Genomic DNA, 26,912 nt, shown 5'->3' on the forward strand with positions numbered 1-26,912 from the left:
TCTACTAATATTTCTTCTTTCTGAGGTGGGCTGGTACTCCTAGACAAAGGAGACTATTTCCAAAGTTTCCCCAATTGCAAAATTCTGTTTCCAAGAATATTTATATGAACTCAATGCTTTCTCTTAGGCATCTAACTCAGCTTTTGGTCAAACTTTAGTCATCATTCATTTTTGTGTCATTGATCGATTTCTTAAAATCTTTATGTAGGTATACTAGATTTGTATTTTTGCTTTACTTTGTTGTGGGTTTGGCATTCAGTAAACTAAATTTGAAGTTTTTCTTCTGATGCTTATTGTTAAAGAAAGCCATTGAATTTTGGTGTAGGTATCTCTGAAAAAAAATGCAATTTTTTTGCAGCCAGAGGGTCTGACCAGAGAATATACCTACAGTGTTTTCTTCTGTCCTAACGGTAAGAGAATTTCAGTAGCAGTTTCAGCAGCTGTGTTTCAGCAAAATTTCAGCACCAGTTTCCCTCCCTAGGCTTGTTGTCAAGCACTGCTAGCTGCATTTAACAATTATGTCCTGACAACATTTCTTCTTCTCCTCTTCACTGTCCCATTGAGGAAGTAGCCTTTATTTTCCTTTAGCTGTTCAAGTTAAAGCTTTATGTTATCCCAAGAAAAGCCTTGTTCTATGAATAATCTACAGTGTCTCGCTAACAATCTCCTGGTGGCAGTTGGAGACTGCTGTGAGTATGCCCTCTCTTCCAGTCACTGAGTGTTGCCTTCTGCCATTTTGGCTTGAGTTGATGGAGAAGTGAGACATCTGATACCACATAGGGATTTGCTTAATCAATGTTTAACCATACTTTGCAAAGTACCATTTGTGTATCATGCAGAACCTTATGTTCATGACTGAAGCACTCTTCTCAACATTCACTAGACTTCTTCTTCATGTATAGGTGTTTAGTGGTCCTATGATAGACCTGTGGAGAGAGTGGAGGTCTCCTAAGGAGGTCAAACTAGGAAAAGAGCCAGGTTCTGTCGAATCTTTTACGCAAATGATAAGTGTGAGCAAAGTGAAAGTGAGATCACCTAAAATCCTTTGAAACCCCACAGCCAAGCTTTCTACAAAAACGCTAAATCCATGTCTCAAAATAATTTGGATGACAAGACGAGTGGAGCAGAAGTGGTCATGGAAGAAACCTTGACTTAATATCCCTCCTCTGAGTTATTTTAGGACACATTTATGCTCTTCCAGAAGAGCACTACTCTCACGTTCAGAAATAGTGTGAGTAGCAAGTCACTGGCACAGATAGCTTTCACACAGGCAACCTGTTGCTTGGGCAGCATGAAAGTTAGCTAAAGCCTCTGTCTCAAGTACTTATTCACAGTTACCCAAGTTGCCCCCTACAAGCTAAAAAGATGGTGATTAATGGTTGGTTTTCTCCCTTATATGTGATACTAGGTGAGAGGGAAAACCCAGCCAAGGGATTTTACCAGTTACTATTTTTAAATTGCCCCAGATTAAACTGTAAGGACAGTATAGTGGTACTTTGGTACACAACTGCTTTGAAATTCATCGAATTTCGTACTCAATGAATTTTGATGTGAAAATTTTGTCCTGGTTACTCATCATTTGTTTGGCATTCAACGCACAGCCTAGAACTTGTTGCTGTCGGCTACCTTATGATTCACTACATTATTCCTTATGGGAAAAATTTGTTTGGTACTCATCGTTTTTGGTACTCATCCCGTCTTCCAGAACCAGTTAACAATGAGTACCGAGGTACCACTGAACCACTTCCCTCCAGCATCATTCTTGACACCGATTAAAGCTCAGCTGTTGGGACAACACAGCTCATAGGGCTACCAAGAAGGGATCTAGGGTTGCATGCACTCCAAAGGCTATACAATAAGAAGCCACTGCTCCTTAACAAATGTGATTCTAAAAATGTAGCCATTTTGTTGACATGATCCCTAACCACTATATCTTCTGTATTCTCTGGGAAAACATTATTTAAAGGAGTTTCATTGCAATTAAACTCCAATTAAAACATATAGATAGCTTACGTTCTTGCTGAGAGGTGAGAAAGGATGTACCCCAGAAAACTCTGACTTGAGCATATGGAATTTGAGTTATTTGCTGTGGGCTTTTTGCTCTAAAACTATTTTACATAAGGGGAGATTTAAAAGAGGCCCATGAAGATGTGTCTTTGGAGGTGCATTGCTATGAATGAGACTGAACACTGACAGTGTTTTTGGTTTATTTTTGACTAGAGAAAATTCACATTTCCACTCCTAATAAGTATGAGTACCAGTATGTGCAGAAACCTGCCCACATGATGCGCTTTGATGTTGCCATCAAGGCCCACAATAATGCCCACATCGCTTTGTCCTCTGCCCCCCATGACATGGCGGAGATGACTGAAATTGTCATTGGTGGGCACCAGAACTCCAAAACTTGGATCTCTACTAGCAAGATGGGTGAGCCGGTGGTCAGCTCAGAAACAATAGGCATCCTTTCGTGGGACGAATTTCGAAGTTTTTGGATCAGCTGGGCCCATGGTGTCATCCAGGTAGGGTTTTTTTTTTTTGTTTTCTTCTCATTATCTTTTTTATTAATTAGGTAATGCTTTCAGTAGTCCTCCTTAAGCAGCTCACAATAATATGCATCTCCTGCCTGGATTTTGGTGTATTATTTTTCTCTGTGCAGGTGGGCCACGGCTCCTTCACTCTCAATGAGTCCATCATTGTGACTTGGTCCACCTCCAAGCAGCCGGAGGTGAAGTATATCGGCTTCTCCACAGGTTGGGGTTCTGCAGGAGAATTCAAAATCTGGAGGAAAGAGGAGACGGATGAGAATCACAATGAAGCATTCACACTGGGCGTTCCTCACAATGTGATTCCAGGCTCGGAGAGAGCAACCGCCTCTGTTATTGGTATGAACACTGGGAACAATTAAAGTCAGTTCTGTTGTGACCGACTCATGGCAGGAGTTCATACTGTATCAGCGTTAACAGGAAGCTATCAGTATTGGAGCAAAGAAGGAATGATTCAATGCCTCAATTGGTATCTCTCAAGCAGAGCACAAAAATTAAATTCTTGTCTGCTTATTTTCCTAGAACTAGATGCATTTTTTTCTGGATTGGGGGTACTTCATTTTTAGTTTTCTTTAATAACAATTGCGGCATTTTGGAATTTGTGGCTCATTCCACAATGCATTCCAGTACAGAAGATTGTTTGCAACTATGCGCCTTAACTAGGTGAGGAGGTATCAGCCGGAACAGCTGATACATAATACAGTAATATGCTGTTTTAGAACACAGAGGCTCCATTTAGCTAGAATGACTGATGTATGTAAATATATCCAATCTTTTTATCAAAATAATCTAAGATTACATTGACCAGGGAAGGGAATCTTCCCTTCAGGGCATGCTCTTTTTGTTTCTGGGAAATGTAATGTGCCAAGCCCTATTTGGTTACATGCTGTAGGATACTGTTGGCATGAGTTAGTTCAATTTTAGTCTAGAATTTTTTCTTAGCTTTCAGGAAACTGCTTCTAGTCTCAGATGTCTTGCCCATTTGACTATTTTAGGGAGAAGAACGTAGATCAGAAAGTAAGATCTGAGTTGGCATCAGATCTGATTGGTTTTTCTTTTTAATCTGGGATTACATCAATGTTTCCTAAATTTAAAAACAAAAGCACACACTTAAAAATATTGTCTCTTAAGATCTGGGGTTCAGTTATTTCAATAGTTTGCTTAAGACTCTTAAGAGCTTTTATTGCAAGAATATTAGCAATCCCTAGGTTATTGGGCATCTCCATAGGCTTAACTGGATTTCTCATGTATAATATACAATTAAATATAATTAGGGAACTTTATTGTGATAGGGTAATCCCATTTTGTGAATTGCATATAAATGAGAAACCAATAACTAGAAATACTAAATTCAGTATAGGAGAAGGTATGTTGAGGCCTCAGGGCTATATGAAGTTTTTGGACTTTTGTGTGTGTGTGTGGTCCGCATACATGCTTGGAACCAAGAATGTTGAATACTGACAGCGGAATTTTTGATTACAAAACAGTATTCTAGGCCCTACAACAGGTTTAATAGTTTTAAAAAATATCTTCCTGTGCCTGTGCTGACATTCTCCCTGTGCCCTTCTCCAAAGTGTTAACTATGATTCTCAGACTCTGCTTGAGTGCAGTTGTTTTACTTTCAGATAAGCCTGAAGGTTTCAGCTAAAAACACCTTTGCAGATTTTGACACCCTTGATTTTTTTTTCCATATTGCAAAAAGTCCCCAAATTCTACTACCTCTCAGTACCTTTGCTTTGATTTAGTGATTGGTATAGATCGGGGTGGGTTCTACTTACCTTTACTACCGGTTCACAACGGGATCGCACGCATGCGCAGATTGCTTCTGATGACATCAGAAGGGGGCAGAGGTCAGTGGGCAGAGCCTCCCGCTGGTTTTACTACTATAGAACCAGTCCAAACCGGAGGCAACCCACCACTGGTATAGATGGTCTTTCCTTGGTCAAATGGGAAGGATTTATGCTACCCACTAAGCCAGAAAAAATAAACAAACCAAAGTTTCAGCAACTATATATTAAGCATATTTATCTACAGGCAGTCCTCAACCACAAGTGCGCCCAAAATTTCTGTTGCTAAGTGAGACAGTTGTTAAGTGACTTTTGCCCGTTTTATAACCTTCCTTGCTTGTTGATGTTAAGTGAATCATTGCAATTAAGTTAGTAATGTGGTTAATTGAATTTGGCTTCCCCATTGACATTGCTCATCAGAAGGTCACAAAAGGGGATCACATGATCCTGGGACACTGCAACTATCATAAAAATGAGTCAGTTGCCAAGCATGTGAATTTTGGTCATAAGGTATCATAGATCTTAAGGATGCAACAACAATCATAAATGTAAAAAACAGTCATGTCACTTTTTCCAGTGCCATTGTAACTTCAAAAGGTCACTAAATGAACTGTTATAAGTTGAGGACTATCTGTGTAGTAACTTTTCAGCTTCTATATATTATGCAAATTAAACACAAATATCCCTAAATACAACTCTTCTCAAAATACTCATTTGAGAACTGCCCTAATTTTTTTTTTCTCAGCATCCTATAATAATGGTACTTTTTCATTCCATTTTTGTTGCTGGTGGTGTTGGATTATTGAATTTGGTTGCCTGGAAAACGTGAGATCACCCAAAGCATTGAAATAGGAACTAAGGATCCATAAAGACTTTGATTTTACTGCTTTGAATGAAAATAATAGATTCATTTAATTCTTCTAAATTCCGAGTCGTATTTTGCATTAGGGCCTCTCCAAGTGTGAGTTCGTCAGTTGCTTCCAGTGTATCCTGTAAAAAAGACTTTAGACCAGCATCCACCATGTTGACTAGGGAATTCTGAGAGTTGAAATTCAAGCATATTCAACTTGCCAAGATTGAGAGAATCTGTCTTATATTGATAGTGCACTTTTGGACTCTGTCCTGTTTTCTGCTCGCTCCCACCTGGGAGAATCGGAACTGACCTTAGAAGGCAAGTTTTTCTGGCTGATACTATGATTTTCTTTTGGTACCAGGAGATGTGATGGGGCCAACGCTGAACAACTTGGATAACCTCCTTCAATTGCCCTTTGGTTGCGGAGAGCAGAATATGATTCATTTTGCTCCCAACATCTTTGTCCTCAAGTATCTTCAGAAGACCAAACAACTTAGCCCAGAGGTAGAGAGCGAAGCCACCGATTACTTGGTGCAAGGTACTGACCCTTGAAAGGCTACAGGGATATTTTCTAAGAGGAGATTCAGAAAGCAATTGCTTCTGGCCCCAACATGCAAAAAGTTTCACTTCGGTAAATAAAGTTTGACCTATATGTTCAGTTTCTATGTACTGTCTTATGGGTTCTTTCCAGGATACCAGCGCCAACTGACCTACAAGAGGCAAGATGGCTCCTACAGTGCCTTTGGGGAAAGGGATTCCTCAGGGAGCATGTGGTATGTTGCAAATTAATGGGTAGGAAGATAATATTATATTTGTCCAATGGTGTTCAGAGTAGTTGCACATGTCCTGCCCTGCAATTGATGCTGACGTGGAGTTCTGCAGCTAAATCAAAACAGTTGAAGTATAGAAGAAAATCCTGAGATAACAGTTCTATGAGCCATGGTGGCGCAGTGGTTAGAATGCAGTGCTGCAGGCTACTTCTGCTGACCGCTGGCTGACTACAGTTCGGCAGTTTGATTCCCACCAGCTCAAGGTTGACTCAGCCTTCCGAGGTCAGTAAAATGAGGACCCAGATTGTTGGGGGCAATAGACTGACTTATAAACCGCTTAGAGAGGGCTGTAAAGCACCATGAAGTGGTATATACGTCTAAGTGCTATTGCTATTGCATAGACACTAGGACCACAGATTGGATGGTTTCTCATTGGCAGGAAAGCTTGCCACCTAGCTCCGTTGCTCCTTTTCCATTCAAGTCATGGCACTGCATTTAAGTGTGCTTCTTTGGAATTGAGCAGTTCTCTACTCTCCCACCATTTACCATGGGTTGTGGGTTTTTAAGTGCAAAAACCAATGCAGCAAAACAGGGACAAAGTTGTGATAGGGGAAGACCAGCCTGAAAGTCCATTTTATAACTTTCTCATTCATAAGCTGGAAGAATGCTTGTCAACTCACACAGAAAACAGCAGTGAGGAGAATACTTATGGGGCAGAATGAAAATGTTCCTCGGGGTTGGGAGTATGAAGTCAGTGGCTGGGTAGATACAACCTCACACAGTATAGTAAGTAGCCAAGTATGGTGGCAATCATCCTCAGGCACTTTATGACCTTTGTATTTCCAGGCTAACAGCCTTTGTTCTGAAATCTTTTGCTCAATCCCGGGAATTCATTTTCATTGACCCCAAAGAACTTTTAGCTGCCAAGGATTGGATCATCCAGCATCAGAAGGAAGATGGCTCATTTCCAGCCATGGGCAGGATACTCAATAAGGACATCCAGGTACCAAAAAGAGGGGTGGTAGGTGGGTTAGATTTGCAATTATACCTTGACAAGCTTCTAGACCAGTGTTTTCAAAGTTGGATTTGTTACAGTTTGAAGGATTAGTTTATGGTATTGATAAGTCTAAATTGGAGGGGAGGAGGAACGGGGGGACGGGGGACACCTTGATGCTCTCTGTGCTTGATTGTTTTCTTGCAAATGTTTGATTGACGAAACTAAGTAACATCATCAGTGGTAGTAAGGAATGGGGTTTGCTCTCAGCTTATATTCTAGTGGCTTGCCCTGTTTTAGAGGTTCTTTGGTTGGGCTGTTTACTGTTGGCTTGTTTGGTAGCTCCTTGATAGGGGTGTTGTTTACTTAATGGTTGGTCTGATGTAAATCTTGGAGTTAATCTTTACTCATCTGGGTGCTGATTGCTGGTGGGGAGGAATTTTGAACTTTTTGTTCCCTTTTTTGGATGGTTTATTGTTTCTTTTGCATAGTATATACATAATATTTATATCTATGTGTCTATTGATGGTTAATTTGTCAAGGGTGCCAGGCTTCTAGAAATTTCCTAGTGTTTTTGGACTTGGCTCAGTCTAGGATGATTACAGTTTCCCAATTAAAACTATGATTAAGTCTGTTCGTATCTTGTGAAATTAAAGTTTTCATCATGTCTTCTAACTGCTAGTTGGTATTCATGGATGCATTCTGCCAGTTTTCTGTCTGTTTATCCTACATAACCATTACACTGAATGTTGTAGATAACTCTAGTTTTTTTCTTCTGGGGTTGCTGGGTCTTTTGATTTTTGTAAGATCACAATATTTACAAAAAGCAAAAGGGACTACTAAAACAGCAGTCACCAACTCGTGGTCCGTGGACCACTGGTGGTCCGCGAGAAAATTTTGGTGGTCCCCAGAAAAATTATTTGCATTTTTTATATTGCACTAAATCAGGGGTCCTCAAACTATGGCCCCTGGGTGGATATGTGCAATGAACGTTTGTGTTGCTGCAGAGAGTTTCCCCCTTCAGGGTCTTTTTGTGTAGGTCGGAGGGGGGCAGAAATTCCAACTTGGGGGCTGCTTCAGCCTCCTGGTGTGGGGCTTTGGGCGAAGGCTGGAGGGAAGCACCGCTGGTGGCAAGGAGCCGGAGGGCCTCGTTTCAGTGGGACTGCATCATGTCCTGGAATTGGCTGACCATCTCAGCCCGCTGAGCCTCCAGGCGCCTGTACCTGGCCTTGCACTCCCGCAGGTCTACCCTATGCTTGGAAAGCCTATGCTCGTAGTCCTCAGTGAGGTGCTTCTGCTGAGCCTCCTTCTCAGTCAGATCCAATTTGAACTGAGCTGTTTTGCCAACTCTTTTTTCATGGTGGCTGTTTAGCTCCAGCAACTGCTTCCTGTTGGGGCCCTAAGGAGCCCGGGTGAGCAGGTGAGGAGTAGCGAATAGAGGCTGGCAAGGCGCCCCTCAATGTGAGTGACATCAAGTTGGCCATGCCCACCCAGTCACATGACCACCTTGCCACGCACACCCAGCTGGTCATTAGGCAGATCATATTAGTGGTCTGTGGGATTTAAAATTATGGATTTAGTGTTCCCGGAGGTTCGAAAGGTTGGTGACCCCTGTACTAGAAGACAAAGAAATCCTAGTACATCCTAGTAAACACTAACACAATACAAAAACTAGACAAGTGAATCAAGAGAATTTTCAGTGAACTCACTAAGAAAGGCCAAATTACCAAAGAGGAAGAATGGTGGATGAGAAACAGCAGACCCTTCCTCCCATGCTTCTACGGTTTTAAAATGTTTACTAGTTTACCTATTTGGTTGAAAAAGGCACACATTTCCTGCTATTGCTATATCAAGAATTCACACTTGCTATCTTGACTAGGGATAAGTTTCATCTATTTTTCTAATTCTCAACAATTGAATGTTTCGGGATGAAATTTATAAGATTTCTATTCAGTCTTTGATCCATGAATTAAATAATTTCTTCCCAACTAGGGCATTGGTAGTTATTACACATTCTCTAAAGATTCAGTCATTCAAAAGATATATATTTCCCATTCAGAGAGGCAAAGAGATGCTTTCTTCATGCATTTTTTGTTCAGAATCTCTTGAGAAATGTTGAAAACGTGAAAAGAGAGGATTGGATTCAAGTGCAGATCTTTTATTCATAAAAAGTTTCTTAGTCTAATCCTTTTATGTCTTTTTCTTCCAGGGTGGAATTCATGGGAAGATTTCTGTAACAGCATATGTAGTAGCAGCTTTGCTGGAAACAGGGGTGACTTCTGAGGTAAAAGATAAATGTGTCCAAGACATTCCACATTTTGCCCAGTATTTATGAATGACAGCTGATCAGAGGCTAAAAACCAAAGAGCCAATAACCAACCAATTTCTCTCCTTTAAGGCTTAAAAGCTGGAACATGCCCACTCAAGTTGACCTGAATACACAGGTTAGAAAGATGGAGACAGGTGGACTCTCAAATAACCAGGTCCTATGCCATGTGGAGCTTTATAGGTGATAACCAGCACCTTGAAATTCCCTTGAAAGTCATCTGGCAACCAATGCAGCATACTGATGATGGCTTACTGATAATACATGTAGAAGTCAAACAAAATTATCGCTGTGCACCATGAGATGAGCATTGTATAAATTTAATAAGTAATAAACAAACAAATGAAAAAAACATAAAAGCAGAGAGAGTCAACATCGGCTAGTAATAACCGCTGAAGAAGAAGGCAACACAGTGCAACACATTGCTCCCACCCCTAACCCCCAAAGTTGATCCAGAAGATTACCAGGATCAAAGTATCAAAGATTGCTGAGAGATTAAGGAGCATTAAGATGGATTCATTACCTGAATCCTGGCTTCTCAATAGTTCATTGACAAACATAAGTATCTATTGAATCCCAATCTAAAACCCAACCAGATAGGTTTAGGTAAACTACTTCCTTCAGAGTCCTCTGGAGCTGAAGCCCAATTACCCTCTCTACCTCCTTTCACAGAAAATGGAGGTTGAAGACTAGAAAACATTTTCCTCTATTGTTTGTTCTAGTGATGTCCTCTTAGGAAGCAGGCTTTCTATGGAAAGCCTCTGATGATCGCACGGCTCAGCTGGGCATCTAGGGGGCACAGGGATTTTTGCTCCTGGTTCTCCAAACCACCTGCCGCTATCACTACCAGATCAAGCGATCCGGTCCAAACCAGGAGCATTTCACCCCTGGAATTGCTACAAAGTTTGCAGTATGCTTGCTAGTGCAATTTCCCAGGAACTGAGAAGAACTATCATTTGACTGGAAGGAACTCCCTCAAAGTTGGTTAGGCCACTGAAACACCACACTCTTATTTTTTGCCTGTCTTTTAAATTTAGCATTGGTGTGGCTTGATAGTTCCCTTTTGCAGCAACCGCTCAAGCTATTTAAAAATTAAAGAACAATGTAATAAAAGTAGAAATTAGAAGTGGGAAGACTATTACTATATAGAAGTAAAGATGATGATGATGATTAATCATTGCACAGTCAGCCTGATGTTCAGACTGGGTTTGGCATTTTTGTCTACCTTTTTTGTCTATCGAGTCCTTACCAAGGACCTGGGATAGGGGGATCTGGATGTTTGATGATGTTACAGATATCGTCTCAGGATGGAAGCAGTTCCAAGTAAAGCCACCTTCTGCAATTGACTGATGGCAAATTTGTCATTGCCTATGGCAGTGATGGCTAATCTTTTTGCTGTCGCGTGCCAAAAGCGGGGGGAGCGTAGGAGGGTCGCGTGCATGTGTGCCCACACCCATAATTCAATGCGCCCCACCCCCCCGTGCATGCATGTGCGACCCCCCTCCCATTCTCCCCGCTTTTGGCACACAATGGCACAGTGGGCCCGGTAGGCCCGTTTTTCACCCTCCTGAACCTCCAGAGGCTTTCTTGGAGCCTGGGGAGGGGGAAAACGGCCTCCCCCCCGCCCCCCCCGAGGCCCTCCAGAGGCCGGAAACGGCCTGTTTCCCAACTTCCAATGGGACAGTGGGACCAGAAGGCCCAAAAATCAGCGCTGGAGCTGAGCTAGGGCAATGCTTGCGTGCCCACAGATATCGCTCCATGTGCCATAGGTTCACCATCACGGGTCTATGGTGTTCAAGTGGTGCTCCAGTTGTTTTGGGACTGCACCTAAGGCACCTATTACTATTGGTACTATCCTTGCTTGCCTTTGCCATTATTATTATTATTATTATTATTATTATTATTATTATTAATAATAATAATAATAATAATAATAATAATAATCGTTGGTGAGATTCACAGCCTTTGAGGCTGGTTAATAACTCAGCAGCTTGAGTCCTAACCAAGGACCTAGGAACTGTTAAGGTATCATTGGAGGATGTAAGCTGCTGCTGTTGTTGTTGTTGTTGTTGTTGTTGTTGTTATTATTATTATTATATACTTTATTCATTAAACATGAAACTCATTCAATTGAACATTCAAAAATGCATCACAAATACCATTGACTGGTCCTAATGGTTGATACTGGTTGCTGCCAGCGTCCTAGGTATCAACCAAGTACCTTCTTAAGATGTACGATGTTCCAAGTAGTGCAGTTTTTTGCAGTTCTGCTGGTGTTATTGCAGGAAGCTGCAATTTCTTGATGTATTTTATAAAATTCTTGGACATGGTACCAAGTGCCCCGATGATAATGGGTATCACTGTTACATGTTTCATCCATAATCATGTAGTTTCAATGGCCAGTTTTATTATTGTTGTTATTGTTGCTATTATTATTATTGTTGCTATTATCATTATCATGTTTATGCAAAAAGACCCAGACAATACACTGTTTATTGAATACTTATATAAATTAAAGAAAAAGTTTAAATAAAAATATATATTTAAAAAATCAAAGAACAGACCGAATATGAAGTAATGACATGGATTGGGCAGTAGATTTGATGTGAAATGGATGCTGATTCTGCACTCTCTTCACATTTCAGTGGAGGGAGCATGGATGGATGCTGTGCTCGCTCTTGTTGGGATGAGTTTGGCAATAGTTACAGGGCAGTTTAAACCATCTATCAGGTTAGGGAATGAAAACTGTTGCAGAGCAGAAGTACCCTGAGCTTGCTTAATACATTTCCAGGATTGATCAAAGCCATGTTCTTAGAGGATGAACTTACTGGGCAAAATTAACAAAGATCTTTTGTTGTCTTTGGGATGTTTCTAGGTCCTCCTCTGTGAGGAATACCCTTCTTTCATATCTGCATGCAGGCTTTTGAATTTCCCCCTGAGTTATTGGTGGGGGGTGGGATAGGGCTGCCTGTTTTCTGGTTAACATAGTAATTCTATTGTGTCTGAGAGAGGAAGATACAAATTTCCTACTGACCAGTCAAGGCTTCGATTAATACGGCTGTTGTAGCAAGTTGAACCTGCAGCCATGACACTCCTCCTTCCTTCTTCTGGCTTAGGAAGAAAAAGGAGCTATTACCAAAGCACAGCACTTCTTAGAATCTAACCTGTACTCCGTAGAAGACCCTTACACCATTGTCTTGACTACCTATGCTCTCACACTCCTGCGCAGCCCTTCAGCATCAGCAGCTCTTCGGAAGATGAATGGCATAGCCATTACACAAGGTAAAGATGCCGCAGCGATAACCTCTGTCTTAGGGTACTTTCACTTGGCATTTTGTTGATGCATTTAGATTGGCCCAGAGCCCTGTGATTCCTTATCACTGGCATCATTGAGAAGTTGGGCCTGTTGCTATCCATCTTAACTGTGACTCAGGCAGAAAGAAACTCACGGAAAAGATCTATTTGGTTGCTAGGAGTTAAAGGGAGCTGAAGGGAATGAGATGCTTGGGAATTCCTAGCTCAGGGGAAAGACATGAAGTAAAACCAGTGGGATCCTGTCTGTGCGTCAACTGTCCAAAAGCAAAATGCAATGGAACCAAGTTTGGTGTGGAGAGAGAAGAGGGCCTAAGAAAGATTTTTAAAAAACCCTTGGGAAATTCTAAGTGGTGCATCTAAAGGGAGACGCGATTGGGTAGTGGGTTGGAATATTAGTGACTGCCCAATTTTGAGCTTCTCTCCTTGTTCTGTCTGGGTTATGCAACCTGGGTGGAGTGTATACCGCCTCTGTATTTTCTGGTGCAAATGTTCAAACACGCAAGATGAAAGGTGAGCAGGCAGACACATACATATGCATACACAAAAGTGAGACTCAACATAATACTTCTTTACATAGAAGAAAATGTAAATTCCTCCTATGGCCACTGTTGGTAAAATGGTTAGAAAACAATGTTTTACTGATCCTGTGTTCTCTTCCTCTCTCCCTCTTCTGCTCCTTGTCTCCCTCCCCTTTCCCTCTGCCTCTCTTCCCCACTCTCCTCCTTCGTCTCCATCCCTCTCCCAAAATCTCACTGCTTCTAGATACCCACTAGACTTCTTAAGGGAAAGCCTGCTTGTGTTCTGTCCCCCCACCTCACATAGGCAGACACACGAGCAAAAGACGTCTAGCAGTAATTTATTTTTATAAGCTGACCTGAATCCTTTGGCAGATAAAAGTTCTGGCAGCTTCTTTCCAAATGCCTGCCAAGTTTCTTATCACCTCTAGAAACAGGAGTCAGTGTATCTGTAGTCCATTGCTGGGGCAATCAAGAGTTCACAAGGCACAAAAGAGTAGTCAGAAGTCATTCACAAAGTCCAAGCCTTAATTCCGAAAGATATCCCATCCGAAGCTCACGATATGCAGTTTTTGTCCTGTCACAGAGCCTGCAGAGCAACCCCACCCACTTTTATCCCCTGTGGGGCATGGCTCAGTGACTCAGCAATCTCTGGCCCTTCCACACCTCTTCCTTTGCTCCGCACGCCTCTCCCTCCGACGCTGCCTGGGATCAATCCAAGATTGATCTTCATCACTCCCTATTAGTGGGTGCTCCGACATGCCTTCCTCCTGGCCTTCAGCTGGAACCTGAGGCGTTGCCAGAAAGGAGGGTCCTGGAGAGGGAGGCCTTGTCAGTTCCTCCCCATCACTTTCAGAGTCATCTTCCTCCGTGAGGACAGGCTCGGGAGCCGGAGTCACAACAGCTTGCCTGTGGTGTCTGCTTCCATCTATCTCCTTTTCTCTTTCAGATGGCTTCACACACTGGAATATAATGGGAACTCTTGCTACTGGTGAAGATACATTCATGGGATTCAGTGATGGCCTCTCCCAATCAGGTAATTTATTATTTATTATTATTTTATTGTAAAATTTATTGGCCGTCGATCTTGCCGCAGGATAACCTTAACTTTGGAACTGCAGCTAGGAGTGAGAGGGGAAAACAGCAGTTCATCTAGAGCAGGGGTGTCAAACTCAATTTCATTGAGGGCCGCATTAGGGTTGGTATTTGACCTCGGGGGGCCGGGGTGGGCATGGCCAGCTCAATGTCACTCATGTCGGTGGCCCGAGTGCTCTGCCAGTGAAAACGGGCTCCCGAGCTCCATTTTTGGCTGCCACGGCCTCCTGCAACTCTCTGCCAGCAAAAACAGAGCTCAGGAGGGCCGCCCCTGGCCCTCGTGAGCTCCGTTTTCGCTGGCAGAAGCGCCACGGGCCAGTCATTCTCTGTTTCCAGGTGACCCCGCGGGCCAGATCCAGCCCCCGGGCCTTGAGTTTGACACCCCTGATCTAGAGAATTATAGGAATCCTGAGGAATGGGATTTTTTTTTGCAATAGTGGCGAATATCTGTAGCTCAGGTGTAGGATGAGGGTTCGTTCTCGGAGCTTATGGTTGGTTTCCAAACATTTTGTTAACAGGCTAGGTAACATCTTCAGCAGAGTTTTGGGCAGAGGTGTCAAACTCGCATCGTCACGGCATCGTCACGTGACATATCACAATTTCCCCCCCCCCTTCGCTAAACTGGGTGTGGTGAGTGCGTGATGCACCCAGCCCACAGGCCGCAAGTTTGACACCTCTGGTCTAGGGGATGTCAGTGTTCTTCTAAGGGCTTTAGGTGTGGGTGTGTCAAGTAAGGGTCTTGTGATGGGTCAGGTGTGAATCATCAGTGAGAGTCTTGATGGGCCCTGTGATAGGGAGGTTACATCAGGTCAGGGTCATTGGGAAGTGAACCGTTGGTGGGGAGGTGGAGTTGAGGGTCGGTGCTGTCTCTGGTTGGAAGTGTTTTTCCCCCCTACCATAACTGATCTCAAAGACGGTGACTGACCTACTCTTTGAGAAGAGGGGAGCCCATCTAAATTACTCCTGTGCTGCTGGATTGAAAAGCCGTATGGGAAACCTGAGAGGAGACTGTGGCTGAGCCAAAAGAAGAGGATCTGAAAGGGGAGCGGTTTTATTTGGAAGAACTAAGGAATGCCAACAGCACCTTCTACTACTGAGCTGTGAAATGCCCCATTCTGCCACCCAGGGGTGAAATTCAAAATTTTTCCCTACTGGTTCTGAGGGCTTGGCTTGGTGGGTGTGGCAGGGGAAGGATACTGCAAAATCTCCATTCCCACCCCACTGTGGTACCAGCCAGAGGTGCTATTTGCCGGTACTCCGAACTACTCAAAATTTCTGCTACCGGTTCTCCAGAACCTGTTAGAACCTGCTGGATTTCATCCCTGCTGCCACCTCTCCCTCTCTCTCTCTCTTTCAGTCGTATCTGCTGAAGTTGAAATGACAGCCTATGCCCTGCTGACGTATACTGTGCTGGGAGATGTAGCATCTGCACTGCCTGTGGTCAAGTGGCTATCTCAGCAGAGGAATGCACTGGGTGGTTTCTCATCGACCCAGGTGAGTTTTCACAGGGGCAGGTAGTTCTGCCTCTAACCAGAAAATGCTTTAGTGAGCCAAGAAGAAATGAAGACATTCCAGGGTTCATTACCTACCTGACTTTCATTTCCTTAGAGACTGGAGAAGACTTCTTGGCATTTTTTTGTTATTTGTGTGGGGGTTTTTTTATATATAAGGATTAGAAAATGCACTGCCTTCCATCATCTCTCCAGCGATATTGCTAGCAGCCCAGAATGCTTATACATTTTGCTTGAATCCTAAAATTCTCAAGAGTCCTGATTACATTAACCCTCTGTTTTCAAAATACTAAGTCTCCACTACTGATCTATATGAACAACACTGAGTTGCGGGTTTAGACTCAGGCAATTGTGTTATTGGTTTTTAGTTGAAATTCTGTTGTGCTTTATCTGCAGAAGGATCAAGCATAAATTTTACATTGTATCTGATGAGCAGCAGTTTATGTACAACTTCTTGCTCTGTTTTTCCTGTTTGAGAAGGACTATAAGATAGTATCTCTTCTATAGATGCGGCCAGCTTCACTGTATTATATCTTTTGTAGCTCATACAGTGAAGAGTATTGTGATACTTAAGGACTAACAAATATTGGTCTAGAGAGCCATGGTAATAATCTCATGTGTGTGCACAATCTTCATCTTTGGCATATACCAGACTTCCATTTCAACATAAATTATTTTTTTTTACATGTAGAAAACTGGCTTGATGGAAAATATAGTGTTGCTTTTGCCATTATTTTTATTTGCAGGAACACTTCTGGGCCCAGCATGAGTCTGACAGAAAATAGAAAATAAATATCCTAGACATCTGTAGTCAATACTTCGTTTGGAAAGTGTCTTTACTTGCCCAGAAATAAACAAAACCAAATATAAGCTGTGATGGTCAAGAACTTTGGCCCAGTATGGAGCAATCCCACCAGTTTGTCTTTGGATAAATGACTTGTGATAAGTTGTGTATTCAGTGGCAGCTCTTTGCTGAGTAAATCATCTGTCTTCAGAGCAACTATGCCTGCTTTCAAATGGCCAAATATTCCTATTAGCTGAAAAATATGGCCTACACTGACATAAACCTAGGCCACAAGGAAACTTTTGGTCTTCGTGAGGGGTAACTTGGTGTGTGATACCTTTGAAAAAGAAGGCCAAAGCCAGGCTCCTCAGGAATGTTGTTTAATTTCTGAACAAAATAATGGTTTTCTGATGGCTGGCTAGGAAATTCTGGGAGTTGAAATCCACGCATCTTAAATTTGCCAAGTTTGAAAAGATAAGATAAATACCTGCTCCTGTGTAGCAGACAGGAGGATGGAATGGTAAAGAGAGTAAAGTGCAAAGTAGCTGCATGTGATATTCATTTGGGATTGGTTTTTTAGCTATTTTTTTCCCTCTCCCATTTTTCTGAATGACAGGATACTTGTGTGGCCCTCCAAGCTCTGGCTGAATATGCTATCCTGTCTTACATTGCGGGTGTCAACCTCACCATTTCACTGGCCTCTACCAACCTGGACTACCAAGAAACCTTTGAGTTAAACAAAGCCAACAAAAAGCGCCTTCAGACTGCTGTGGTAAAAGGACCTCTCCCTTTTTGTTTCATTCCCGGAATCCTCTATGTATGCTTGTTTACATTCAAATTAAACCCTATTTTCTCTACAGATCCCCTCCATTCCCACAGGGTTATTTGTGAGTGCCAAGGGGGAAGGCTGCTGCCTCCTGCAGGTGAGAAACGTTAAGTGCTAGTCCCATTCCTGAGCATCAAGTCTGTTTTCTTCCTTCCTTCCTTCCTTCCTTCCTTCCTTCCTTCCTTCCTTCCTTCCTTCCTTCCTTCCTTCCTTCCTTCCTTCATATTTCTTAACCGCCCTTCTCTCTATTATACACAGGGTGGTGTATAATATCATCAGTAAAATTACACTTTAAAATCAGAATAATTTAGGATTAATTTTTTAATAAATTATAAAAACATTGTAAATATTTAACAAAATAATAAAGTATTTATACTTCTTGACTGCCTGTTTCTCATGGGAAGATGCAGATGCAGTGCTTTCTCCTTATATTGGCCAGATTGATGTTTCCTACAATATCCCTGATCCTGTGGCTAAACCAGCTTTCCAGCTTCTGGTGAACCTACAAGAGCCCAAATTGAAGAGGCACCGTCGAGCCCCACGCCTACCTAAGCTCGTCTCTGCAGAGGAAAATCGTTCAGGGGCCCCACGTCGGGACCGGGTTCTGGGTGATGATGATGATCCTGCCTCCGATCAGGACCATCAGGAATACAAAGTGATGGTGGAGGTGTGCATGAGGTGAGACTCACCAAGTCAGTAGTCCTATGTGTAGCCTCCGCTGGTGGCCCCAAGCTTCAGCCTCACAAGGGAGAAGAACAGTTGTTACATTCTGCTTTTGAGACCAAAGAAGTCAAATGAGAAGACAAGATCTAGTTGTCTTTTCTTATCACCACCGTCTGCTTACATTCTCATCGATTTGTGTCTATAGTTCAAGATGTCTTAAAGGTTAAAACCTGAGTTGATCAGAAAATAGAATATTATTGTCCTGATTTGTATATGTTCCTAGTACAGTCTTTAAGGAGAACAACTTGCGTTCATAGAACATCTTTTTCTTGGCTAGTAAATTAAGCCATTTTCTGGGTTTGCACAACACATGAAACCATAAACCCAATTAGATGGGTTGGGTTGGGACAGTATATCAGGCCAGAACTCAACCAACCAACTCTAAACTAACGAACTTAGCATGTAGGATGAATACAGTTACTAGATCTGGCCTGCTTCACAATATGGTCTGAATTGATTGGCTTTGAAGGGGGATTCCAGAAAAGCTTCAGCAAAGGAAGGAGTAGGGAAAGTAAGTTACCTCTCCCATCCTTCTAAGAGTAGGGATATTCCTGTTCAGTGATCAGTACCTCCAGTCAGGTCAACCTCATGTTTGCTGGCTTCCTTTGTCCTTCGAAGAATATAAATGTTTGTGAACTGGACTATCCATCTTCTTTTTCCATTAATGCTGCTAATAATTTTAAGGAAATTTAGGAAGCAGCCATTTGGCCCTATTCCCTCAGTTCTGGCTATGAGTATTTGAGCCTCTTCTTGCTGGAAACCTTTCATCTCTAGTCTTGAATGAGGTTGCATTCTCCCATTTGGGTCTAGTGCCCAATCTGGGATTCTGGATTTATAGCTCCTACTTAAAAATAACAGATGGCAGCTATGTCCAGGGAAGCCTTCATATAGATTCATCTTGTGCACCAGTTGGTTTCTTTCTTAGACCGGGAGATCCTTCTTTCATTCAGTCATGCCTTGGTCACTTCATGAAAGGATTCTTGCAATGTGCCTTGCATGAACTATCTTGAAAACCATTCAGAAGCAGGAACAGGCATGGGTAGTCTGTTCCATGCCAACATACCTGCTCTGTGAGTTGCATGGTTACCAGTTGGCTTCTGAGTATAATTCAAGGTGCAGGTGGCCACCTTTGAAACCCTGCATGGCATAGGGCCTACTTAATGAGATATAGTCAGTCTCCCATGGTTGCTACCAACCTGGTAAGATCTGGCCGAGTCAGCTTCTTCCTGGTCCCCTCAATTAAACAATATCATCTGCCAGAATTTTGCTGTTGCAGCCCTTGTCCTCTGGATCAGCAGTCACCAACTGGTGGTCCGTGGACCACTGGTGGCCCACGAGAAAATTTTGGTGGTCCGCAGAAAAATAATTTGCGTTTTTAATATTGCACTAAATTAGGGGTCCTCAAACTACGGCCCCTGGGATGGATACGTGCAATAAATGTTTGTGTTGCTGCAGAGAGTCTCTCCCTTCGGGGTTTTTTTGTGTGGATCAGAGGCGGGCAGAAATTCCAATTTGGGGTCTGCTTCGGCCTCCTGGTGCGGGGCTTTGGGTGAAGACTGGAGGGAAGTGCTGCTGCTGGTGAAGAGCCGAAGGGGCTTGCTCCAGTGGGACTGCATCGTGGCCTGGAACTGGCTGACCATTTCAGCCTGCTGAGCCTCCAGGCCTTGCATTCCCACAAGTCTTCCCTCTACTTGGAAAGCCTATGCTCGTAGTCCTCAGTGAGGTGCTTCTGCTGAGCCTTCTTCTCGGTCAGATCCAATTTGAACTTATCTGTTTTGTCAACTCTTTCTGGTGATGGCTGCTTAGCTCCAACAACTGCTTCCTGTTGGGGCCCTAAGGAGCCCGGGCGGGGAGGCGAGGAGTTGGCCATGCTCACCCAGTCACATGCTCACCTAGCCACGCCCACCCAGCCAGTCATTAGGCAGATCATATTAGTGGTTCACGGGATTTAAAATTGTGAACTTAGTGGTCCCTGAGGTCCAAAAGGTTGGTGACCCCTGCTCTGGATTAGCATCTCCCCAGAGATACACTGTACATGACACACACATACACACACACACTGTCATCCAAATAGTTGGAAGGACTTAATTCAGTAATTTGTTAATTATTTCTCTTTTCCCTTTCCTTCGGGTTTGTTGTCCTGAGAAGGTGGCTTCACTCTGGCTCCTCCAACATGGCAGTCCTGGAGGTACCTTTGTTCTCAGGTTTCCGAGCTGACATCGAAAACCTAGAAAAGGTGAGTCTTTCCACCAATCTTCCATTTTTGTCTTTTCAAGCCTATGGATGTTCCACACCGTCATGCCCTTTTAGAGTTCTGTACGATGTTAAAGAATAGATTTGATTAGGCTTGAGTTCCTTCTGTATGAAGAATTTGGGTTCCACTTTAACAGAAGCAAAGCTGGAAAGGATATTGATAAACACAAAATAGGGAGGCAGATGAAGTCAGATAGAAGGCTCTTTTCCCTTCGGTGGAATTATATAAGAAGAGCCCAATCTGAGATTCCACTGATGTGTGGGCTGTAGTACTGGAAAGCTTCCTAAAGTGTTAATTTTTAATGGGACAGAAAAGAAAAACATAATTGGAAGATTATGGTTTTATACTAGTTAGAGTGCATTTTAATTAAATATAAATGAGTTGAAATTAGACTTTGTTCTTGTCCTAGCCACACCCACTACCTTCTGGGGTACAGCCTCCAATATGTCATAGTAGGCTAATGTGATCCACACTCCAGAAAAAGTTGAACATCTCTAAATAGGAGCCTCAGATAAATTCATTGTGTGATTTGCTCCCTTCCCATTTATCCAATAAAATAATTAAAATAAAAAGTTCTGGATGTCCATCGACCACTTTAGGGGCTCGATGGCTGAAATCTGCTCTTCCTGTGCATGCAAGCACTTGCTCTAACCTTGTTGGCTCTTATCTCATTTCTTGCCACATGTTTTTTTTTTCATTCCTTTTTTTAAAAATGTTCTTATTTCACTTCATTGAAGATATATATAACAATTTCAAAAATGTGCAGTTCTTAGTTTGCCAGTTTGCTTGCTATGACTACTTTCAGTCTGGTGGATAGGGATGATGCAACCAATGTTTTTATCTTTCAGAAATATGACTATTCGGTAGAAATTGTCTTGGGCCCAATTAACATACTTGGCAAAGGGAATCCACATTCTTTTAGATTAAATCATTTATTCATCTGTTACATTGAACTTTCTAGAGCTACTGTTCAAATTGTTTTGATTTTAAATTCTTCAAAGCAATATCCTACTGCACAGTTTACTTTAGTCAAATAAGGAAGATAATACAGTATAGCCAGGGCAAAATACCTGTAATTCTTGGGATATAATCTTTAGATGAATTTTATGCAGCCTTGAGCCAGATTTCAAACTTTCATCTAACTGACTATTTCATACCTTTGTTGAAAACTCTCTCTCTCCCTTCTGGACAGGCAACTTGGGGACAGATAGAGAGATAAGAGGGTAAAAGAGCAAAATTGGATATTTCAAACACAGAGGGGTGAAGTTATCTACATTTTTCTGGCCCCCCTCTTCCTGCTTTCTTCCTTGTGGCATCCAATAAATTATTCCAATAAATGAGCCATGGTGATGCAGTGGTTAGAGTGCATTACTGCAGGCTACTTTGCTGATCACCAGCTGCCAGCAGTTTGGCAGATCGAATCTCACCAGGCTCAAGGTTGACTCAGGTTGGTAAAATGAGGACCCAGATTGTTGGGGGCAATAGGCTTACTCTGTAAACCACTTAGAGAGGGCTGTAAAGCACTATGAAGCGGTATGTACCATGTTTCCCCGAAAATAAGACCCTATCTTATATATTTTTGAACCCTGAAATAAGCGCTTGGCCTTATTGCCATGCACTCAAAAGCCTGATTGGGCTTATTATCAGGGGATGTCTTATTTTGGGGGAAACAGAGTAAGTCTTAAATGCTATTGCTATTGCTTTTCCTGAGGAAATGTGACCCCTCGTGAAGGCAGAAAGGTGTGAAGTCTGTTCAGAAATGAGTGTGTGTAACGGATGTCCACAGGGAAGGGGTAAAAAGAAAACTTTAAAACAGCAGCAACTATCATGTATTCAAAGGCTTTTTAAATGCAAGGCAGTGCTTCGATACCAGGCTTGTAGCCACCATTTTGATTTTCCTGACCTGCCTGCGGACACTCGGACATTTCATGTCCTTTAGAGAAATGAGAGAGATTCAAAATGAACATCAGGGATGAAAACGTTAAGCCAAGCCCTGTGCTTTCTTTCCAGCTACTCACAAACAAACAAATTGGTCTGAAGAGATACGAGGTGGATGGCAGGAAGGTCCTTTTCTATTTTGATGAGGTAAGACTCAATTTATCACCGTCCTCACAAAACGTGATCTGGTTGATCCTCTCCTGCTCATCCGAAGCAAGCATTAAACTACAGATCTCTCCTTTACCCATAAATGGGAAAAAAGAAAAGGATGATGGTTCTTTTTGTTAAGAGCTGAGATGTTCATGATTCTTGATACATTCTTTTGCTGTCCCTTCCCTTGGGTTCATCTTAGTGTACGAAGACCCAAGGAGTCTTAGAATTAGAGAACTGGATTTTTCAGGATATACCAGTTTTAGTCCCTTTGCGTATTGATAACTTCAAGAACCCCTTACCCACCTCATGATAAAAACTGGAACAATGGCTTATCCCTGGCTCCAAATACAGGAATCCATTTGCTAACAAAATCTAAAATACCTCTCTGCAATTCATCCTTTTTCTTCAGTCCCCTTTCTGAATTAGAAATGTTCTGGGGATCAATACTTTCTTCTAATGCTTTCCCTTAAATGGTGCTGCTGTTGGAGGGGGCGCGCTCCCCAACCCTCTTGACTCAAGACCTCACAGAGTTAAATCCAGGGGTGAAATGCTCCCGGTTTGGACCGGATCGCCCGATCCTGTAGTGATGGAGGCGGGTGGTTCAGAGAACAGGTAGCAAAAATCTCTGCCCCTCCCCATTGCCCAGCTGAGCCGCGCAATCATCAGAGGCTTTTTTTTAATTTTTAAAAGCATTTTTTCTACAACCTCTTTGGCAGAAAAAATGCTTTTAAAAGTAAAAAAAAAAAGCCTCTGATGATCGCGTGGCTCAGCTGGGATCACCAGAGGCTTTTAAAAGCATTTTTTCTACAACCGCTTCGGCTGAAGAGATTGTAGAAAAAATGTTCTTAAAAGGAAGAAAAGCCTCTGCTGATCAGGCAAGTCAGCAGGGGTCATCAGAGGCTTTAAAAGCATTTTTTTATAACCTCTTCAGCCGATTGTAGAAAAAATGGTTTTAAAAGTTTTTTTAAAAAAAAATAGTTGGCCACGCCCACTCAGTCATATTACCTCACCACCACCAAGCCATACCCACAGAACCGGTAGTAACAAATTTTACATTTCACCACTGGTTAAATCGCATCTGCAGATTCCAAGCCAGTGTATGACCTGTGTCAAGTTTATGGCCTTCCGGGAATACATTGTGGGGAAGACAGCTCCTTTGCCCATCAAGGTGTATGACTACTATGAGCCAGGTAGGTATGTGTCTCCATAGCCATGCCTTGAGCCTGGGCAGCCAAGCCAACCCTGACAACCTGCCTTTCCTCCCTCCTGCTCTGCAGCTTTTGAAGCCACCCGTTTCTACAATGTCAGCGAATCCAGTCCTCTGTCCCGTGAGCTCTGCGATGGTCCCATGTGCAACGAGGTAGAGAGTATGGCCAGCCACTGGTTTGGTGAGTCCTGCGGCTAATGAGAAAGAGGATGGCTACACATCATTCGTTTTCTTTCTCCATGCCATCCTTCTTTCTTTTCGTTCCTTCCCGCAACACAAGATGAGTTTGGGTGGCTTCGTCCCACACCAGTCTGGGAATCTTTCCCCAGGAGTGTGAAACAGTTTTCAGGCAGCACGTACAGGTAGTCCTCAAACATACGGCCACAATTGAGCCCAAAATTTATGTTGCTGAGTGAGAAATGATATAGAACAATTAAAACTCGGACCACACGTTTTCTTAATAGTTTTTATCCCAGAGCTATAATTGCACTCAACAATGAACTAAAGGGCCACCATCAGTGAGCTGTTAGACAGCATTACTTGGTCTGTTGTGTGGATGTTTGGGTGATTTAGGGGTGGAGAATTGTGGTGGGTGGGGGTGTGTTTGTGGATTGTTATGTGTGTTGGGCCTGGTCTTTGGGTGTTAAGTGAATTTCGTTGTATGGGTATACTGTGTATACACATACAATGACAATAAAGTTATTATTACAATAAAGTTATTATTAATTAATTTGTTACCTTAGCCCGACCAGTACAATCGATTACAGCCTTGATGGATATAATTAACTTATATGGACAAGTATCTGGTTTTAAAATAAATACAGCTAAAACAAAGATAGCTAAAAATATGACTAAAAGCCAAAAAGAAGAGATAGAAAGGGTAACAGGATTTCCTGGCCACATTTGTTAAGTGAATCACAGCGAATCATTAAATTAGAAACACGGTTGTTAAGTGAATCTGGTTTCCCCATTGACTTTGCTTGTCAGAAGGTCGCAAATGGGGATCCCATAATTCCAGGACACTGCAACCATCACAAATGGGAGTCACTTGTCAAGCATCCGAATGCAAATCATGTGACCATGGGGATGCTGCAACAGTCACAAGCGTGAAAAATGGTCATAAGTCACTTTTTTCAGTGGGGTTGTAAATTCAAATGGTCAATAAATGAACTGTTGTAAGTTGAGGACTACCTGTAATTAGCTGCGGGAGCTCATGATCCTTACTCTGCCTTTAACAGTACAAGCCGCTGAGAGTTTTGCAATCCCCCCAGTGCACTTCTAACCCCTCTTGGCTATTTCTGCAGGTTTTGTACACACCGGTCCTTGCAACAGCATCTTTGGTTGCTTAGAGGATGGCTATTTTGAGCAGTGCATGTGTTCCCGTGACTGTGGCTACGACGGGGAGCTGGTGTGTGGCTCAGATGGCCTTATCTATCAGAACCACTGTCAAATGGAGGTGGCTGCCTGCAGAAACAGCACCCAGATCGAGCAGGTCCTCATGGCACAATGTGTGGTGGGTAAGTTTTGCATGGCTACCACCAAAACTGGCCAAGAACATGGAAGAAACAGTGGTTGTGCGGGAGTTCCCCGAGAGGCTTTGCCGCAGTCACCCTTTTGCTTCTTTTCTGCAGCTAAGAACCCTCCAGAAGAGAAAGAAAAGCACTTTCACAGCCTCACATTTCCTAATAGGAAACCACAGACACCCACAGGTAGGAAGATAAGCTCCAAGTATTACTCTTTATGCAATGGGGCTCTGGCCCTGACTTTTTTCCACAATTGCCCCATCCTTTCCCGATTTTATGTGGTTAGCAAGCACTTCACAAGAGGGAGGGATTGCTCCAGAGTAGCCTTTCTCTGGGCCTTACTTCAAAAGTGAATTAAAATTCTGTCTGCCCATCCTTGAATCTGCAGGAAACTGTAGTGGCATGAATATATTTAGTTGTTCCCTCTCCTGACTCTATTGCACAAGTTCCAAGCCTAAGCAGAATGATGTTATATTGTTGATAAATTTAGAGCATATGATAAGCAAAATAATTGGCTGAGCCTCTTACCTTTTTTACCTTCTCCCTTCAGAACATTACAAGTTGGTGGGGGAAAAATATTTGATTATGGCACTATTGCAGGAATTGGATACCTCTAGTTACACCAATATAGGAGAAAGACACTCTGGCAACCTCTTGGTTCTGTTATATTATCCCTGATTTAGGTCCTCCTCCTTTATTGGCAGCTCCCAACCTCCCTGAAACATCTGCCAGACAGCTGTTTGATAGGATGGCGTTGTTATCCAGTAGTAGAAGAATTTCTCCTGTTTTTTGCAGACCCCATCTCCATGTTAGATGTCTTGTAGGTTTGGAGGAAATATCAAGTTTTGATAGATGCATAAACAGATGGCTCAAGCCATCTGCAAAACGTCCCCCAATGATATGTTGGGTCAGTGGTGGGTTCCTCCCGGTTCAGCCCGGTTCTCCCGAGCCGGTAGCGGTGACGATATGACATCACCGAACCGGTTCTGCCCTCCCGCACCCCACCCACCCCCGCGTTATTCTTACCTTTTATTTGGCTTCACCCCCTATCTATTGCTGCCTCCTGCGTCCCAGCTGATGACTAGAGGGAAAAAAACTGTTTAAACTCTTGCCGCGGGGCTTCAAAGGGCCATCCTACAGCTGATCAGTGTTAAAAGCGAACAAATGAGTTGGGTCGTAAGTGCGAGGACTTTCCAGAAATGACTCTGACCAGCTAGCCACACCCACCTAGTCACATGACCTCCAAGCCACACCCACAAAATAAGCCACGCCCACAGAACCAGTAGTAAAAAAATTAGAACCACCCCTGGACATGACCATTTTTCACATTTATGACCGTTGCAGCATCCCTACGGTCATGGGATTAAAATTTAGACATTTGGCAACTGGTTCATATTTATGACGGTTGCGGGATCCTGGGGCCATGTGGTCACTTTGTGCGACCTTCTGTCCAGCAAAGTCAATGGGGAAGCCAGATTCACTTAACGACCATGTGACTCCTTAAACAGCTGCTGGGACTCAGTTAACAACTGTGTCAAGAAAGGTCGTAAAACGAAACAAAACTCACTTAACAAATGTCTTGCTTAGCAACAGAAATTTTGAGCTCAATTACGATCTGTAAGTCGAGGACTACCTGTACATGGCATTGGAACAAGGTGGGAGGCCTTACTTTGACACCAGTTTGGGTACAGATGCTGAGCTTACCTTATTCTTGGGCTTCAGCAAGATGAAGTCAACCTCAGGAGCCAAGGAGGAAGTCAACCTCTGTGATCAAGAAATGTTTGTGGTGTTGTGA

At 42.8% G+C, this 26,912-nt stretch overlaps 1 protein-coding gene across 3 annotated transcripts in view; it reads left to right on the forward strand.

The window, feature by feature from the left end:
* CPAMD8 (C3 and PZP like alpha-2-macroglobulin domain containing 8) overlaps positions 1-26,912 on the forward strand; it is a 65,712-nt gene that overhangs the window by 37,046 nt on the left and 1,754 nt on the right. For all 3 annotated transcript variants that reach the window (XM_034437559.3, XM_060694131.2, XM_034437560.3), the window contains 19 exons: positions 359-410; positions 2,221-2,519; positions 2,657-2,882; positions 5,545-5,721; positions 5,875-5,956; positions 6,800-6,956; positions 9,157-9,231; positions 12,390-12,555; positions 14,053-14,139; positions 15,556-15,692; positions 17,110-17,265; positions 17,354-17,416; positions 17,759-17,997; positions 20,191-20,278; positions 22,307-22,381; positions 23,472-23,577; positions 23,665-23,775; positions 24,899-25,111; positions 25,226-25,303. In XM_034437559.3, the coding sequence (XP_034293450.2) occupies positions 359-410; positions 2,221-2,519; positions 2,657-2,882; positions 5,545-5,721; positions 5,875-5,956; positions 6,800-6,956; positions 9,157-9,231; positions 12,390-12,555; positions 14,053-14,139; positions 15,556-15,692; positions 17,110-17,265; positions 17,354-17,416; positions 17,759-17,997; positions 20,191-20,278; positions 22,307-22,381; positions 23,472-23,577; positions 23,665-23,775; positions 24,899-25,111; positions 25,226-25,303 (2,587 nt within the window). The remainder of the gene's footprint in view (positions 1-358; positions 411-2,220; positions 2,520-2,656; positions 2,883-5,544; positions 5,722-5,874; positions 5,957-6,799; positions 6,957-9,156; positions 9,232-12,389; positions 12,556-14,052; positions 14,140-15,555; positions 15,693-17,109; positions 17,266-17,353; positions 17,417-17,758; positions 17,998-20,190; positions 20,279-22,306; positions 22,382-23,471; positions 23,578-23,664; positions 23,776-24,898; positions 25,112-25,225; positions 25,304-26,912) is intronic.

Source organism: Pantherophis guttatus, chromosome 1 (genome assembly GCF_059756535.1).
Source record: "Pantherophis guttatus breed Tessera chromosome 1, ASM5975653v1, whole genome shotgun sequence".
Taxonomy (NCBI): domain Eukaryota; kingdom Metazoa; phylum Chordata; class Lepidosauria; order Squamata; family Colubridae; genus Pantherophis; species Pantherophis guttatus.